Source organism: Chiloscyllium plagiosum, chromosome 11, assembly GCF_004010195.1.
Source record: "Chiloscyllium plagiosum isolate BGI_BamShark_2017 chromosome 11, ASM401019v2, whole genome shotgun sequence".
In the NCBI taxonomy this organism is placed as follows: Eukaryota; Metazoa; Chordata; class Chondrichthyes; order Orectolobiformes; family Hemiscylliidae; genus Chiloscyllium; species Chiloscyllium plagiosum.
This window is the reverse complement of record NC_057720.1, coordinates 77399655-77418760: the sequence shown is the minus strand read 5'-3', so window position 1 is coordinate 77418760 and position 19106 is coordinate 77399655. Positions and strand designations below refer to the sequence as shown.

The 19106-nt window shown below is 39.0% G+C and overlaps 1 protein-coding gene across 8 annotated transcripts in view; it reads right to left on the bottom strand.

Moving 5' to 3' along the window:
• The window catches only part of LOC122554598 (dynamin-2-like), a 208115-nt gene that overhangs the window by 1879 nt on the left and 187130 nt on the right, over positions 1 to 19106 (bottom strand). For 7 of the 8 annotated variants that reach the window (XM_043699882.1, XM_043699883.1, XM_043699887.1 and 4 more), the window contains one exon: positions 17746 to 17973. In XM_043699882.1, the coding sequence (XP_043555817.1) occupies positions 17746 to 17973 (228 nt within the window). Of the gene's footprint in view, positions 1 to 9112; positions 9363 to 17745; positions 17974 to 19106 lie in introns of those variants that run through there. The other variant, XM_043699884.1, reaches the window with a different exon arrangement.

Below are 19106 nucleotides of genomic sequence, written 5' to 3'. Positions count from 1 at the left end.
GGTGGGGATTGGGAACAGGAGTGACAGGATGTGGTGGAGGTTGGGAAGAGGGAATGACAGGGTGGGGTCAGGGTTGGGAGTAGAGCAATAAGGAGAAATCTATAAGGGATAAGCAGTAGTGTGCAAACAGGCTTAAAGAATCCTCGGGACAAGGAATCCTCAATTAAGGAAAGAAGACCGAGTGGAAGTTCAGAGGTTGGATCACCATTTTAAATGCTACATTGTGAGGAGGAAACATTGTGAGAATGAAATAGAATCCTCACAGGAAGCAGGTGGGAGATATACAGTTAAAGATAACTGCATTGTAGAGCTTAGCAGCCAATATCCCGAGAAACAGAGAGAGAAAATTTGACGGATGAATACATTAGAGATTAATCATGTAAAAATGATGTAGAGGTAGAAAATGAATGCAACAATGAAATTTTCCAATTTAGGGCAAGAGCAGGATCTGGCACAGAGTCAATGTACTCTCTTCCCCTGGCTACACGTGTGTGAACAATGAATTAAGAGCAGGAATAGGCCATTCAGCTTCTCAAGCCTGCTCTGGCATTTTATAAGATCATAAATGTCCTGACTGTGACCTCAAATCTGCATTCCCGCCTACACCTGATAACCATTTACCCCCTTGCTCAATATGAATCCATCCACCATATTTACAAGAAAAGAATTCCAAAGATTTGTGACCCTCTGACAGAAAACATTTGCTCTGAATGCTGGTTTAAATGGATGACCTCTGACTTTTAAATAGGACCAACTATTCTAAGTTGTCCCCCATGTACCCTGTTAAAACCCCTCAGGATGTTATACATTTTAATTAAATTTTCTAAACACCAATGATATACTAAACACCAGTGATAAACCCTTAGCCTGTCCAATCTTTCCTCAGAAGACAGGTCCCTTCCATTCCAGGTATGAGTCTTGTAAACCTTCTCTGAACTGCTTTCAACACCTTTACGTCCTTTCTTAAACAAAGTGGCCTCTGTATTCAAATATACACCATTATGTTTCTAACTTCTTCTGGTTTCTGAAGAACGACAATCAATCTGAAACATTAATGGCTTGTTTGTCCATGGATTCTGTCAGATCTAGTTCATATTTTCAATATTTTCTGCTATGTGTTTTTCCTAAAATACAATACATTAGATTAGTAGATTATAAAATGGCTAATTGATATTTGTATAAACAAACTAGCAGAGAGATTACAGTAACCTACTAGCATCAATGTTTTGCTATTCATTGGAGAAATACACCTAAATAAAAGCCTAAAGGTTTAGCATGCTTGTACAAAAGATGTAGTTTAATACATGTTGTAACAACTTACTTGTTTCAAACAAATATCAATGAACAATGCTTACTGTCAAAGTGAATTCTTAATAGCAACATCAACATCTGAGCTAATATTTTGCAAACAAAATGCTTGAAGGTAGTTACATCATGTTGTTACCATGAAAATGCAATCCAAATATACACATAGCAAGGAAACATATAAACAATTGCCGATGATGTATACACTTTAATTGAGTGCAAGGTTTTTGATCCCATGACACAATCACCATTCTTACTATTAGAGTCTTGTGAATGTTGTGCTAGACTTAAGAGCAGCTGACATCTTCATTTAAATCTACAAAAATGCTGATATTGCAAGCATTTTTTTTTCGATCCGTGGTATTCCGATGATCTTAGTGTCAGGGAAGTATTCACGATTGCTACGCTGCATGGGGGTCAGGACTTCAGACAAACCACGGAGCTAAATGACCCAGGGGTTTAGGCTAACAGATATAGCTGTAACTGTAGCTCAAACTTCCTAACTAAAATCTCAAAGCCCCATAATTGAGGAGAAAATGTCAACTTAGAAATCGTAGTCATGAATAATAAAAGGATTAGATCCCAGCTTCATATTAGGCTGAGTGAAGGCCGCAATTTATCTGATCATAAAATCTTTTGGTATCGATCAATAGTCACAAGTAAGGCTTGGCTCTATTATCTATCAATTAAACACTAATGGTAGAAGGCACAATTGTCCCAAATAAGCCAGTCCTTTCAATTAAATGGAAATGAGCAAATATATGGAGTAGAAATAAAAGATAAAGCTAGTAAGAAAAAGAAATAGCTCTGCACTGAAAATTAATAAAATGTTTTTAAAAAGATTCTCTTCATTTGAATGTCAATACTCTGCAGATGTTACAGAGATTAGAATTCCTCCTAACTGCAGACATGGACAACTGAGGATGGGCAATAGCTATCCACATACCCTTCCCATTCTGAACAAATTAAAAAATAATCAAACTTACAAGGTAAATCAAGCAAATTTGGAACCCAAAATAATCAACACAGGTTTTCAGATTTTGTGGATTTTGTTGTGCATATTTTTTATTGAATTAAGATTCTCTGCAAACTTATTGCACAAAATAAATAACTGGCATGTGACAAGTTATGTTAAAAGAATACTGAAAACAACTGTGGCAAATTAAATTTGAGTAGAGGAAATGATTTTAAGACAAGCCATTTAGGCACTTTTTTTGCTTTTCGTTACTTTAATGTAACAAGCTTTTCACTTCTAGTAGCTTTTCATTTTATCAAAAGACTGAAAAAAAGCAAGTTGCAAATCAAAGCTTTGTCTTATTAACGGAGTCAGGGTTGCCAAATAATCATAGTAGGCTGGGTGAGTGAAGAGGGAGGCCTTCAGCCGCAAGAGCAAAAGGAGAATGGGAAACGATATTAAATGTCTGAGTTTACACCCCTCTCTCTCTCCCTTCCCCCTCTCGCAAGCTTGAATGGAATGTAAGGGGCCTCCTGCCACAGCATCTGCATGATTTCCAAACCAAGCAAAGTAATATGCTTTTATGTTTTATGCTTAAGCAGTTTCTGCTGTTTTACAGCCCAAAAAAACTATACAAAAATCCCCACTTTCCAAATTTAAGCAACTTAGGATGTCAACAGAACACCTTTTGATTTATTTATTCTAAATGTGTTTCTGTACAAGTCATTTTTGTAAATTTCAGCAGACATTAAGTCAGGCATGTTTGACCAAGCAGAATGTCAAATAGATGAATACAAACATAATTGGCCTGACAGGTTCCACAGTGATCCTTGGTGTCTGGAATATACTTGACTGCATGAGCTGCAGATGTTCTTCTCTTGATGAACTTTAACGCACCAAGGGTCATTTCTTCCTCACTTTAATGGGGCACATCATTCTTCGGATTAACTTGAAAGTGCAATAATGGCTCTTCCAGGAGTTCAATTTTGGAGGAAATGGACATGCATTGCCTATGTTGCCAATTATTTTTAATACAGCTTCATACATTTGAGCTAACTGCCCTCTTTGGCCTATATCTTTTCTTTATATTAGTTTTGTTCCAGAACTTAGACATTCTTGACGGCAGGAATACAAGACAGTCTTTTAAGGACAAAGGCTGCTTAAAACCACACACATAGTATCAAAATGAACGTGAACTGCACTACCGAAATATCTTGGCAGCCTAAGGTTACATGCCTACCACAAGCTTACTCCAGATACGGTCAGGCAGACGGAATAACTGAAACGTTACTCAGCGTTTGAACTGTGCAAGTGGGATGTATAGGGAAAACTACAGGGGGAGCCCTTTTCTATTATGACAATTCACATACAGGAGGTATCAGTGAAATGACTTTCTGCTGCTGCTGCTAAATCAATTACTTTCAATATTTGCTTTAACACATTCTCAAACTGCAATGAGTAGTAGCCGTATTCTATGAGACGGCATATCTAACAGGTCTATCTTGACATGTGCATCAATACAGTGCTAGGCAACTCCTGACTTTAATAATTCATTCATATATGCACGCAATAATTTGACCGCAACATTGTGTTTATCCAAGAATACTGGTTGTTATTTCAACCTTTTTTATTAAACTTGATTCATGTCTAATATTCATAAAAATATTTTCATATCTGTTCTGATGAATAGACTTTGTACTTAGAATAACAAACAACATTTGAAATTCAAGGCATAATAAATAAAACCAATACATATTTCACCTTTACCACACACCATTCCCCAAGAAGGTGAATGTGTAATTTACGCCAGGCCTTTTACAATCGTACAAGTGGAACTGAAAGGGAAAATTATCCATGATTCCCCAGCTTTGTTTCCATGACAGGTAAGAAGCATCTATTTCCCGCTGAGCACATTTCTTGATAATCTGCTGAACCTGAAAAACTAGACAACTAGGGAACTGGAAGTCAGACTCATGGTCATTCAGGAAGCAATTATGAGACAACACATTTGACAACACATCTGACACACTAGAATCTACAATATCCTAGGATCAGTCTCTAGCTATACTTCAAAGAATTCCAGGATTTACTTCTATTGTTCCACCTAAAAATGAGTTCCACATATTAACTACTCTTTGTGTAATATTAATTTTGCATTTCACCATATGACTGTTCTGTAACTTTTAACTCTTGGTCGAGTGTAAATAGTGCTTTAGATTCACCATATCTGTATTCGGTAGTATCTTAAATGCCTCTAAAACATTTTAAAAACTTTCTGTTTGAGTGTATAAGGCTTAAGTTTAACCAGTCTTGATTATAATCTTGACCTCTATAGCTAATGGCTCCTCTTCAAGCTCTCAGAGGGCTGGAATATATCATTTCTGAATCAGTAACCAACATTGATTAAGTAGTCAACTCATCTTCTAACCAAGCCATTAAATGATACTGTTTAAGAAAGATTCAGTCTATGTATGTTCTATTCTTTTGTCTACATAGTTCAAGGTTCTATTCGCTTATCAACTGCTGCCCTGAAATGATTGGGCATATCAGGAGTAATAATGGATGACGTTTCACAGAACTAAGTGTCAGGTAGTTGATATCCACATAGGAAATTTCAATACTGCCTCATTTGGTATTTTGTACCTATTTACATCTTCTGTCTAACTCAGTCAGTCATTTCTATGATGCCTTCTGGGAATCGGGCTTTCTGCCTCATTTGGTATTTTGTGATCACTAGTTCCATAGTAACACTGACTGCTTTTCAACTCTTCTGATCTCATGCACGCAGAAGGATCATCACAGCATCAAAATATTCTGAAATAGCTTTTGCCACTACTGTGTTTGTGATCAGACTTATTCAATTCAGAGCATAAAGGATATTTGTATGATGGAAAAGGTCATGGATGGAACGCCTCCCCACATTGATGAGGTTTCAGGCCTTACATAAGCAAAGCGACATCTACTATCTTGTATGGTAATTTTCTGAATGTGCTGAAAACTTGATCCTGCAATTCTCAGTTTTAAAACCTGATATTGTTTTAATCTTCTTGGCTTCACAACGGAATGAAGAAGGCCAATATTGGACTAATGGGCTAGGGTCAGCACAGTGTTCATCAGCTCCCAAAGCCAGTTTATCCAGAGGATAGTGTGAGGCATCCTGTCTGCCAACTGTGTGAAGCTTGCGAGGCCACAAACTGATCAGTATGTGTTGCTTTATAGACTTTATAACTGATGAAACCGCCATGTTGTTAAATTATTTGTAAGTATTTCCAGATATCTGTCACTTGATATTAAATGCAAAGACCAGTTAAGTCTATTAGGCTTTGATCTTCCAGCCACATCTTTTGCCTTTGAATGGGATAACCGCTTCTCTAAAAGCATCAAGTCATCATTCCTTTGTTTCCCATAATTTTGCCCAACGTGTCATAAACTCAGAGAATTGAACAAGATGTACAAGTCTTTCTGATACCATAAAGAAGCTCTCCAAGATATACTCCTCTAAGAGCCTTTCCACTGTGAGGAGGCTGGTCATTCACTTTTGCCTCGTAATGACCAGTGGACAATTTAAGAGCTCGGATAAAATAGGTAATATTGTTTCACTCTTTAAAATTTGGAATAAGATTTGACCGAATAAAGTGGTGGTCCCCAAATTTCCTATCTATCCCCAAGTTTGCATATAGCAGGCTCACTGCACATCCATCTCTCTGTTAGCTTGAGGGTAAAGTGATGCCCCTCTCCTGGGCCTCAAACTCTCATTGTTTCCTCCCTAGCTTCATACTGTCTGCATTCCTCTTTATATAATGTTTCCTGTTTGCATTTCTCAAGCTCTGATTGAGACTCCCTCTCCTTGGCTCTCTTTTTAACTGAGAACCTTACTAATTCAACCTATTACTTCTTTTAATTTAGAACTTGAAAAAATGTCATGGTTTTAAAAATTTAGTCCCCTTCAGAATCTTCCGAATCACATTCATCACTGATGCAGCTCAGGATCGCAGGTAAATGCCATCAATTGTGACTAATTTGTGTCTGCTATGAAGTTTGATTTCAGTGGTCTCATAAATAAGATTTCATTTCTGTTAGATGCTGGAGCTGACTTACATGTTTACTTATACAATATCCACTTACACAATAGTAATGGAGTTTAACAACAGAGTCCCCTTCTGATCTGAATGGAATATCATGCGCCCCACCAACTTTTCAATGGAAAACAGAGAAAATACCTGGTAAGACAAGGCAAGATATGAATCACTGAATAGCTTTATTTGACAGCAAGTGAGTAGAAAGAGAAATAGGTGAGATTGGACCTACTTAATACAATCAGTACACTTGTCTTCACAAAATAATAAAAAATAATGATATTTCCACATGCCCACATCAGTGGATCATTCAGCTTCGCAGAGTGATTTCTAACTGCTATCCTGTTTCCTCACCTTTTGAGCATAATGAACGCTTGTCGTCATGGCATTAAACCTGAATGTTGATGTCTTTTATGTTTCCCTGTATTTGCAATCCAAGAGGAGAGCATACTCCAAACTGCTTAATTAGAACACCCAAGACCGAGGAATATCACAACATGATGGGAGTGTGAGGTATCGATTGCAACAATGTGGGAACAAATTACTTATTATTTACAATCTCTGGGGAAATAACTTCAGGATCTGATTTGCATTTATCATTTTCCACCTTAGTCCATCTTTTAAAAATAAAAACATTTAAGAATGCAATTTGCATAAAAATAATAGCAACAAAATCCAAACATCTGACTGGAAGATTGCTCCAAAGCAAAACATCAAATGTTATAAGCTCTGGCAGTCTCCTTTTATGTGCATCGTATTATGCTTGTGAAAAGGTCTAACTTTTTACATCTTTTTTTTGGCAAAACAAATGGGATTGGCTTATATTTGAGATCAATTATTCCTCAAATATATGTGGCCTAATAAAAATGCAATAGGCATTCAAATTGCTGCTCTTGTCTCAGTGAGCGGAACTGGACATTGCAGACGAGGAAGTTTATCCAGAATACTGCACATTCTTAGCTTGACTTTCTTCAACCTTTGCTCTTCCATTCTGATTGTACAATTAAACATTCTATTTGCCTTGTTGATTACTGGTCTTTAGTGACTTATTAAGCATTGAGTCTGCAAATATCAAACATCATCACCCTTGATTATTTGATGAAATTAATTTTGTCAACCAGCTTTTCTCCTACACTTGGCTATATTTAATCTCATCCACCACTGACCTGCCCACATATTTTTTTTTAAGCACTGTGAGATTCTCACTTTGCTTGTAGAGATTCAACTGCCCCTCCTTGTTTGGAACTATCTGAAAACTTAGAAAGATATTTTTAAATTTGCACAAAATTATGTGTGGAGACATCTGTGGGAGGTAAAAGAGAAGACAGCATGACGTTGAAAACTTGTACTGTCTAATGCTGGTCTAGTTACAAGTAACAGAATGATTATATTTGTACCAGATTATAAACATTTTTTTGAAAAAAGTCAAATTTTTAACATAAAGGATTTATGTCGTTCATTTCTTTCACAGGCTGTGCTTTATAACCTGCAAAGATATCGATATTTCTAAGCCCTTTAACTGCTAAGATGGAACTCCTCTATGATGTTATGCAGTTTTGCTCATTATATAAGCGTCTTGCCGCCACTAAATAAAAAGGGATCGGGGCATCAATCACTAAAAAGACAGATAATCAGCAAAGACAGTCCAGACTGGAATGTCTATGAAAAACATATGGATAGCACAATGACAGAAGTACATAAAGTACTGCTTTCCACACTGAATGTGCCATTAAAACCTGTATAGACTTAAAATGGCTTGGATTTAAGTCCTTATATTTTGTGCAAAGTAAAACTGCACTTCCAGGATACAACTGATTGTGAAATTTGAATGTTTAACTTACTCGACTGATTTATACCCAACGAAAGCACTACTGAATAAGTCTAGTGTTCTATTTCCTTGTTTATATGAAGCGACAAGCAAATTTGAGTTAATAACTTGGCAAGAGCAAAATCTCTAAAATGGCACAAATCTCAACTGAAGCCTGGTTGGGAAGGATACACCCACGTAAAGCAAAAGCAGAAGCAGAAGGAAAGGCATAAATCATGAAAGCTAATCAAAAACAAAATTCAAATCAAACCAAGGCTTCGCTCACCATTGTCTGTTCAGAAATTCTGAAATCTGCAATGGTAAATGAGCCACAAACAGAGGGTTACTGGAGTAAACCCTGGGTTGAAATTCATAATGAAGTAAATATTGGTTTAAATGTAAAATCCAACTGCTTATTTGAAATTGTGTGTTATCTTTTTGTCACAGTTAATTGCAAACATACAACAAAGATATGCAGATTGAAAGTACTGGTGATACAATCTTAAAACATTTACTTGAGTTGGTCTTGTGAGCATGTGTAGTGTATGCACTGACTTTCATGATCTGAACTCTAATTGAGCAAGTGGTTCACTTTAATACAGTTGCCCAACTATTTAATTTACTTGCTTGGAAAGTATGAATCATGAAAACATAGTTATATGGTTTCATAATGCTTTTACTTTGAAGGTTAGCACACTTATTCACTAGTTTAATTTACATTAATAAGATGACAAGATAGATAGAATACAAATAGAAAGCTATTTCTTCATTCATTTCAGATTGCCACTACCCAAGTTGAGAACATTGCTACTTAGTGTTGAGAAAATGGTGATGTACCATCCACTTGAATCTCTGCAGACAACGTGTTGATGTTCCCACAATGCTTTCGCCTGAGGAGCAAAATATTTCCATCTCAGATTGGTGAATGAGGTGGAGCAGCATTTTAGGTGGTGGTGTCCCCATGCACCTTCTCCCTTTGGCATTCTAGGCAATGAAGGTTGTAGGTTTGAGCAGTGGTCCCACGGAACCTTTGTGACTTTCCCCGGTGCATTCTGTAGATGGCTCATACTGTACCAACTGTAGCTAATAGTGGGGGAAGTGGATATGTAGGCTAGTGGAGAATTATCAATTGAGTAGACAGCTTTATCCTAAATTGCCTCTTCAGTGTTGGTGTAGAAGGCTCTTATACACAGGCAAGGTGCAGTAGAAATTCTACAGGCTGAGAAAAATATAAAGAACAAGAAAAGGATATAAACAAAAAGGCAAGAGCAAGAAATGGTACTGCATGAATGGAATATTGAAATGGTTGTTCTTTTAGGTGCTAAGTTAGTGGCCAGGAAATGACAACAAAGCTGCTGCCTATACGCTTGGGATCCAATTATGTCCCTGGGTTAGTTCTTGTGGGTGGAGGCATTAAACTCTCAAGTCACTAGGTAGGTGGTGGCTACAGCTCTCAAAAAGTGAAAGAAATAGAGCTGGTTTGCTGTTTCTGGACCTTCATCGCAAGTCCCCTCAGATAGGCATCTAAGGACATAATCAGGAGATTATGAGGGCTGTAGATGCTGGAGATCAGAGCTGAAAATGTGTTGCTGGAAAAGCGCAGCAGGTCAGGCAGCATCCAAGGAACAGGAGAATCGACGTTTCGGGCATAAGCCTGAAGAAGGGCTTATGCCCGAAACATCGATTCTCCTGTTCCTTGGATGCTGCTTGATCTGCTGCGCTTTTCCAGCAACACATCTAAGGACATAATCAGTTACTGGGCAGTGCTGCCAAAGTAAAATTTTGAAGGCTTCTGTGGTGCTCTTGAAAGTGAAATTCCAACATTGACTCAATCACCAAGTTCTCAAATGAACTGTAGACCAATCACCTCTAAATGTGATTTCCTTTAGTTTTAAAACATTATAAAGTCAAATGACCATAGTACCATGATTCATACTTTCCAACCATGTGAATTAAATGTTTGGGCAACTGAATTGAAGTTAAGTACTTGTAAATGATCAATTTAAGAAAATCAGAGTGGAACCATACACACATTACACAGAGAGGAACCTGAGCAACAATTTCAGTGTGTAAATGTGCCAGTGTTAGTTGTGTGACTGCAACTGGCTATGACAAAAAAGAACACAGACATTCAAATAAGCATTCTGAATTTAAATTTAAAGCAATTTTTATCCTTGCAAATACAAACACCAAATTTAATTAAACAAAATAAATCCTATAGCGTGTACTGCAGGATGGTATATCACAACCTGCAAGAGTGACAGAATGAACCTTGTGCTTCACTGCATCATATAGAAATGAATGAACCTGATTCTTTACATAACTGATAATTCAACTAATGATTGGCAGCACAATCTTTTGCCATGATAATTTTTGAAGATATTTGTAAGCATTTATCAATTATTATTCATTCTGAGACATTGTTGGCAAAGCCAAAATTACTGTACATCCCCATTATTTGAAGAATTTTACTTGTCCTTCCAAAACAGTTTGAACTTAAGATTATAAGATAAAAATATAAGAATTAAGGGCAGGAGTAGGCTATACTGCACCTCGTTCAGGTTCCACCCTTCAAATAAGATCATGGCTGATCCAATTGTGACCCAGCTTCACTTGCCTGGTCTGCCCCTACTGCCCTACACCAACTCCCAGATCAAAAATCGGCCTTAATTCAGTCTGAATATGTTCAATGGCTCAGTGTCCACTGCTCTCTGGGCTACAGAATACCAAAGATGAACGATCCTATGAGAGAAGGAATGCCTCATCTCTGTCTTAAATGTGAGATCACTTACGCTGAAACTGTGCCCATCCCCCCCCCCGTAGTTCTGAATTCCCCCACAAGAGGAAACAGCCTCCCAGCATCTATCCTGTCAAGTCCTGTCAGGATCTTATATATTCCAGTGAGATCACAACTGAGTCCTTTGAACTTCAAGGAGTTTGGCTTGACCTGCTCAACCTTTATCATAAAACAAACCCTGTGGCTAAAACGCAACATTCTGGAAACAAATGCTTTGGTAGAATTTTCCCTCAGCTGATTTCACCCAATTTCTTTTACCTAGCTTCAAGAAAGGAAAATCAGAGCACCTATAAACAGATAAAGTTTCATCCAATATTTTTAAGTATTTTGTTGTAGAATTATCATAAAGAATGGTTTTGTGGATTATTTTAAGTTTGTAAAATTAAGAACCAAAGAGTCTAACCATCACTGTTTTTTTATTTCTTATACAATCACTTAATGACCAAGTATGAAGTCCAAGACATACACGTACATTTCAAATAGGAAGTACAAAGGTTGAGTGCTTAATAATTGGATTTGCACACATGTGTCTAACCACTGCCAGCAACACAGCAGAGTGAGCTGATGATCATAGAAACCCTAGAGTGTGGAAGCAGGCCATTCGACCTATCGCGCCCACACCAACCCTTCAAAGAGCATCCCATCCAGATCTAACCTATCCCCGTAACCCTGTATTTCCCATGGTTAATGCATCTAACTTGCACATCCCTGGACACTATGGGCAGTGTGGCATGGCCAACCTGAACAACTTTGGCTTGTGGGAAGAAACCAGAGCAACCAGAGGAAACCCACCAACGAAGAACATGCAAACTCTACACAGAGAGTTGCCCAAGGGTGGAATCGAACCCAGGTCCCTGGCGCTGTGAGACAGCAGTGCTATCCACTGAGCCACCATGCCGTCCCATTAATTATGATGTTAATCAATCTGAAATGCTGATCTGAAGTTGGTACTGCCACTTCTAAAATTAAACTCCAAGCAATGTTGTGCCTTAACCAGAATAGACAGACAATGTTAAAAGGATTTTTCTTCTTCATTCGTGGGACATGAGAATTTATTGACTAGCCCTACTTTCCCTTCAGAAGGTGGTAATGAACAATGCACTTGAACCATTGCAGTCCTTGTATTGCAGATACATTCACAGTGTTGTCTGGGGAAGAAACTTTCAGTACTTTTACCCAGTGACAATGCAAAAATGGCAATGACATTCCAAACCAGCAGGATGTGTCACCTGGAGCTGAACTTGCAAGTATTAGTGCTCCCACATACCTGCTGTCCATGTTCTCCTAGACAGTAGACTGTCACATGTCTAGAAGATACTGTGTAAGCAACTTTGGCAAGATGCTGCAGTGCATCTTGAGAATGGTACACACTGCTCACACTGAGTGCCAGTGGAGTTTATCAAACTGCCTGCTTTGTATGTGACTGAGTACGTTGCAATCATCAGCAAACATCCCCATTTCTGACCTTATGATGGTCATTTGGGAAGTAGCAGAAAACTGTTGGCCTAGTACACTATCCTAAACAACTCTTTAACAATGTCTGATAAAATTGGCCACCAGCGTGGTTGAACATCTTCCTTTGTGCGAGATATGATGAAAGCTAACCAAAGGTATTCCCCTTGATTTCCATTTGTTTCAGTTTTCTGATGACCCTTTGAAGATACACTTGCTCAAATGCGGCTTTGACGTTAAGAGAGTTCACTCTTATTTCACCTTTGTCCATGTTTGTACCAAGGCTGTAATGAGGAACTCCCAGTTCTGAGGAAGGGTTGCGGGATACAAAACATTCATTCTGATTTCTCTCCACAGATGCTGCCAAACCTGCTGAACTTTTCCAGAAATTTCTGTTTTTATTTCTAATTTTCAGTAGTTTCTGGTTTTTATTTTGTCTTTAGCTCACTACCCCATCTCTTCAAGGCGTGCCCACCTTGAAGAAGTTGTGCCCCTCTCTCTGACAGAATTTCTGTTCCAATTATTTTGTCTTGGGCCACAGTCATTAATTTTCACTGATGCTCCTGGTGTTTAACAAGCTATTTGCTAAAACTCATTTCCACAGCCACATCATATTCCTCAGTAACTGCCTCCAGCTCAAACTCACCCCACAAGGATTTCAACTCAAGTTTTATCCTTCATGTTTTGAATCCACCTAGGATCATAGGTATCTCTGTGATGTTCAAGGTTCCACAGACAGCTGTTCTCCCAGCATCTTGAGATCCACAATGAGTGCCATAAGTTGTTATATGCACACTCTTCATGTCTCTCTGCAACAGCACCTCTTCATGCCAGCTCAGAGTTGCACTGGTCCCCAATTCCATTTCAACCTTCAGCTCATTCGACCAATTCTGAGGAAGGGTCACTGGACCCAAAATATTAACTCTGATTTCTCTCCACAGATACTGCTAGACCTGCTGAGTCTTTCCAGCAATTTCTGTTTTTGGTGGAATTAGATTTGTTTTGCTTTTTGCGAACAGGATATAGCTCACATCATCAGTCCTATTTAAAGGGATTAAAGCTTTCAGTTCAATTACTTCTTCTGGCTACTGGGGCAACCATATATCACTGGAAATTTCTGAGATGTGGCTAAACTTCTGCATTGTTTGCAAAGAATGGTCTGGTTGGGGCTGAAATAGATCTTTGGTCATTTGAAATCTTGTGTTGAAATGAATTGTGGGGCTTCCTCTAGGAAGTAAACAACCAGAGAGAATAACGAGATGGCCATGTGGAGCAGGACAAGCTGTTAGAACAGGGAGCAGGAGAAGGGCTCACATCATGAATCATTAAAAAGGATGCAGAAAAGATTCACAAGAATGCAGTTCCTCATCCCTGGAACCAGCTATGAAGGTAGATTGGAGATGTTAGGACTGTTTCACACAGCAAGCAGTTGGAATCTGAAGTGCTGTGTCTGTGTGTGTGATGGAGGGATTTGAAACGGAGGCGTTCTGAGGAGTCATCTAAAGAGGAAGAATGTGCTGGATTACTTAGGGGTGGGGAAGGGACGGATGGAGAGAGGGAGAGAGAAATAGTTGAGATGCTCAAAGGGGCAATGATCCAAACTGTTGACTTTTGCACTGTAAAAGTTTTGGTGATTCTGTGATACTGAGCGTACTCAAGAATCAATTAACTGTGAGGGCCAATGCTTGAGTTGTTTTCACTCCGCTGAAAGAGGTCACGGCTGAAATTTTTCAATTGCTGTGACCGGAATTACAATGTTAAACCTGGGAAAGAACAGCCTGTGACTCAAGTAAACAAATCTGGAGCAGCATTAGGCCATTCAGCCCCTCGAGCCTGCTTTCCACAAAGAAAGATTTATTGATCTCCGCCTAAAATTATTCAATGACCCTCCCTCCAGTGCTTTCTGGGGAAGACAGCCTCACAAACTCTTGACTTTCTGGGAGAAAGAAAATCCTCATTTGCATCTTAAATGGGAGGCCCCTTATTTTTAAGCTGTTTGCCCTAGTTCTAGTCTCTACCACAAGCAGAAACATTCCTCAGGTTCTTGTATGTCACAGCAAAATGATGTTTCATTTGTATAAACCCCATGAAACATAGGTCCTGTGGCTTGCAGTACACTGCTGCATAACGGCAGACACCAAAGCTTGCTACACCCACAGAAACATTTTTATCTCATTCCCTCTCTCCTGAGTAAAGCAGAGTGCCCAATGGCTAGATTTTGCTTGGATTGAAAGCGTCCTCCCAGTACAGGGTGCCATTGGTTATACATGCATCATGTATAAACTGAAGGGGAGTTCACTCCCTCACTGTCCAGCTGGCGTGTGACAATAGTCAGTGTACCATGCTGGCCAAAGTCTGTTAACCCAGTCACAATTCCTTCAATCTCCAGTAGTTCTTTGTAAGTCATATAAGCCAAAGGTCGTATACTGATCAACAAGGATTATCAACTCGTCGCCCAGCTCATGTCTATGGTTCAAAGCCCAGAGACCTGTGCACAGCAGGAATGTGACAAATCACAAGATCAATATCCTCAACCAATGCTTCCTTTTATTTTTTCCACTCTGGAGGAATGCTGCAGTCTTCAGCTGTGTAATGGTATGTTCCATGCTGCATAATCTGGCTTCATGAGGAGGCAGTCCATGCTGTTACAAATTGGTAATAAGATGAGAAGCAGGAGGAGGAGGAAGAAGTGCAATATGAAGACCACGAACAGAGGCAATAAAGTATATAGGTCCTTTCTGCTTGGTTGTTACATGATAAAATTATTCATCAATGGTACTCGTAACCATTCACCAATAGTCCCACATTCCTTACCTTTCCTCTATCAATGACCATCTCATTGTGCTCTTTTCTGACATAAAACAAGTAAAAACAAACACCAGAAATATATATTCCCAACAAGTGTTATCAGTTCACTCATTGCATAAAATGTACAAAACTTCCCTTGCGTACTCCCTTCATACTTTTACATACTCTCACAATCCAAAACAGTGGCTCCCATTGGCTGCAATACGGATGCTGGAAGGCTGCTGACCTTCAGGTGAGACCACAGACTGTCTTTGAGGTCAACATTGAGCAGCTTTGGACATGGTGAGCTAGCTTTCAGACTGTACTCTCTCAGAAATCTAGGACAACTGGCTGACTCAAGCTCAAGGGTATGGGAAGAATGGGAATTCTCTTGAAAGAGAACAGCAGGCCTGTGTTTTTTTTGGAGCTCTCCTGAGGTGGCTCTTTGGCAATCCTACTCCTACACAAAGAATTTCAATCCTTTTTGAAAATTGATAAACACCCCGAACAATGGTATCAAGGGCTATGATGGGAGCAATCTGATCTTTCACTGCAGCACACAAACTTTTGGTGAAAATCTTTTTGTATTGTAGTGGGAACTCTGCTATTGGTCATCAGGTATGGTATCATCCACAGATGTTCTATGTTGAAAAGGAAGGGTCAGGCCTGACAGTGCCTCATGCCACAGTGGAGCTGGGTTTCTCCATGGTCCAGTCCTCATCTGACTGCTCTTTAGCACATCTGCTATATGACCTAACTCTGCAGTGAACCGGCCCTTGCTTTATTAATTCCCCACATTTTGGTTCCTCCATATTGGAATTTGGTTACTCACTACAAGCTGAGTGCTAGCTGCTAAACCACATGCAGCAACACTCTCTTAAGCAAGTGACTGAGAGTGTAAGGTTAACTGGTACTTCTTTTCCCTTTTTCTTCACAGCCTTCTTTATATTCCTCCTTCCACCGGAACAGTTCCAGTGCTTGGGTTTCTGAAATTATAACAGAATAAGGGATAGGCTGTGGTAAGAGGAGAGGAGAAAGGGAGAAGAGTTTGCATACATCATCTGCAAGTCACATGAGATTGCAGGAAGAACAAGAGGTTGGAAAAAAGATGGACTATTTAATAAACAGACATCTTCATCACCAATCTTTTAGGCCCCTCCACTGGCCATGGCCTCAGCAATAGCCTTTTCCATGACAACAAGCACAGGGGTATTTGGGAATACCTCCCAAACCTGTGATCTTTACCATATAAAAGAACAAAGACTACACTACCACCTACAAGTTCCCCTTTCCAGACACACAATATTCGAACTTTAAAACAGAACATCAAACCTTCATCATCCTTTGTCACCATTCTGAACACCCTACATAACACCATGGGAGTACTATCATCCCTTGGACTGCAGCATTTCAAAAAGGCAGCTCAACATTATCTCTCAAAGACATTTAGAGATGCTCAATTAATATAGGTCTCTCAGTATCAGCCACACTCCCTGAATATGTTAAAAAATAAACACATGCGCTTGTCTTCCTCCAATTCTTCTCTGCTGCTTCCTGTTATGGGACACTTTCTCCTACAAGGAAGAAGGAAGTGTGTCACGGAGTGTCTCGTGATATATTTGGGTGACACAGCAGTCTTGCTTGGATAGCTGCCAGTGGTTGCAAGCTGTACTATGTGGGTGAGGGCTTGCACAAAATTACTATGTCTGAAGCCATTGTAAAGTGCATTTACTGAAACGTTGATTGAGATTGTTGATGGTCAATAGGGTGTAGCGCAGCAAGCTGAGAATGAGGCTAATGGTGTAGTTGGAAGGATGTGTCATTTGAAGACTGAAGTCATCCATTCTGACAATTCATGCCTAATCATTAAACTTTTACCCCGACAGTACCACACCAATGTTATTAGAGATACATTCCTGCAGTTGAACCCCATTGCTACGTCTTCCCACTGTGTTTGGAGGATTTCCTGGCTCTCTCTCTTTTCAGGCTAACACTCCTCTCCATGTTGTGCACTAAGACAGTCAGTCCACTGACAGGATCCCCTTGATCTATGCTGTCCCAATTCACATTTTAAAGATCCCTCACCACTCTTCACAGCCAAAATGCACTTTCCTTTCGGAGGTGAAGGCTTTCTTTAAACCAAAACGCTGCACATCATGATGTGCATAGCCAAAAAACAGTCATGCACATAATTTCCAACAACAGTAACAATTTTCAACAACAGTAAGGAATATAAGTCACACACATTGCCAACATTGCAAGGAAGAAGTGCATGTTAGTCCCCACACCCTGCCCACAACTACCAACCAAACTTCATAAATGAAACAATGTTTGTATTTTTCCGACCATAAAACTTACATCAAACAACTGCAAGGGTACAGGAGCATGCCACTTTACTTCTGACTTGATTTTCTGGCTGTCCTGCCATTAATTAAACAAGCTGAAACAATGTTTCATTATGGACCAAGTGTTGAATCAGGGCACTGCACTCGACTGCAGAGTTGATTTAAGGCAAAGAAAAACAAGAACGTTAATCAAGAGTTTGGAGATCAAAGTTACTACTCACCTTGGGACGTTGGTAACACGTGTGGGCCTTGAAGGGATCTGTGGGGGACATCTAACTAAGTCAGCGTTGCTGGAAATACAGAGGTTGTGGAGGGCCCCTGGTCGGGACGGAATGGGAGGTGCTCCTATAGGTGGAGTGAATGAGGTAGTGCCTTGTCCAAATGGTCTGCCTGGTGGATGACCAGCTATGGGGTGCCAGTGTTGAGGTGCAGGACAGGAAGATGGTGCTCTGCAATATATTAAGTTCATTTGGAGTTATTCCTTAATCACGTCGAATGTAACTGCCATGTAAATACAAATTACTCTTGTTTCTTTACACACGATTGTATTACATTTGAAAATGATAACAAATCAGGACAGTTGAGAAAGGCAGGCAGGTAAGCATTCATCTCTGGATTCCACATATGAGTCCAAACTGATACAAGAAATGCCTTTACTCTGAAGATTGCAACACTACTAAATGAAGAACTATTCTTTATACCCATTATGTAAAAGTTAATCAGCAGTCTCATTCAAAATCACCATAAGGTTGGAAAATGGAAAACTGATGCAAGTGAAATTCAGAATTCTCTCCTTGAGCATAAAGACCAGTGCTGAGGTATAGGGACAACAGACTTTATCCCTCTGATGGTCTAGATTTTAGGTCATTATGAAAGGATTGATAATGGACACTGTACTGGAAAAAGATTGGACAAATAAATTGAAGATAACGAAACATCAGTACTATTTTAAATACTATTGCTTTAAAAATATTTTATAGCCTCCAAATGATACCAAATACATACATCAACAGAATATTGCCTTTTTAAAACTGATTTAAATGATCTCAATTTTGTCATAAAACACTTCCTTTATTCAGTCTTTCTTTGCACTTTGTCGACGTTTTATTTAATTTCTTTTCGAAAAAAACTGCACAAAGTGCTTGCAGAGAAAAACAGATGGTTGCTAAAATATTTAGAGATTATTCAAGGTCAAAAAAGGAGTTTGGATAGTGTAACAGTTGCAAAATTCCACTTAAGGAGGGAAGTATCATGGTATTGAGCCAGGATTTCCACAAAGAGCGAATGAAAATGAATGATTTAGGTTCAGAATATTTATATTTGAATAATCCCTGCTAAACAGCCAGAAGAAACAAAACATTTCTTCCGATAAAAGTTTTAGTGTATCTTCCAAAAGAACATTGATATGTTTAGCAGGACGAAGAAAAGAGTAACAAGCTGAATTCTAAACCTAGGACTTCGAAGTTGAAAAGAATGATTTATGGAACCAAAATTATTTTAACCAAAAAACATCAATTTAACTAAGATTGACATACATAGTTTGAGGGGTGATGTTATCCGTGTTTTTTAAAATTGTGGTTAC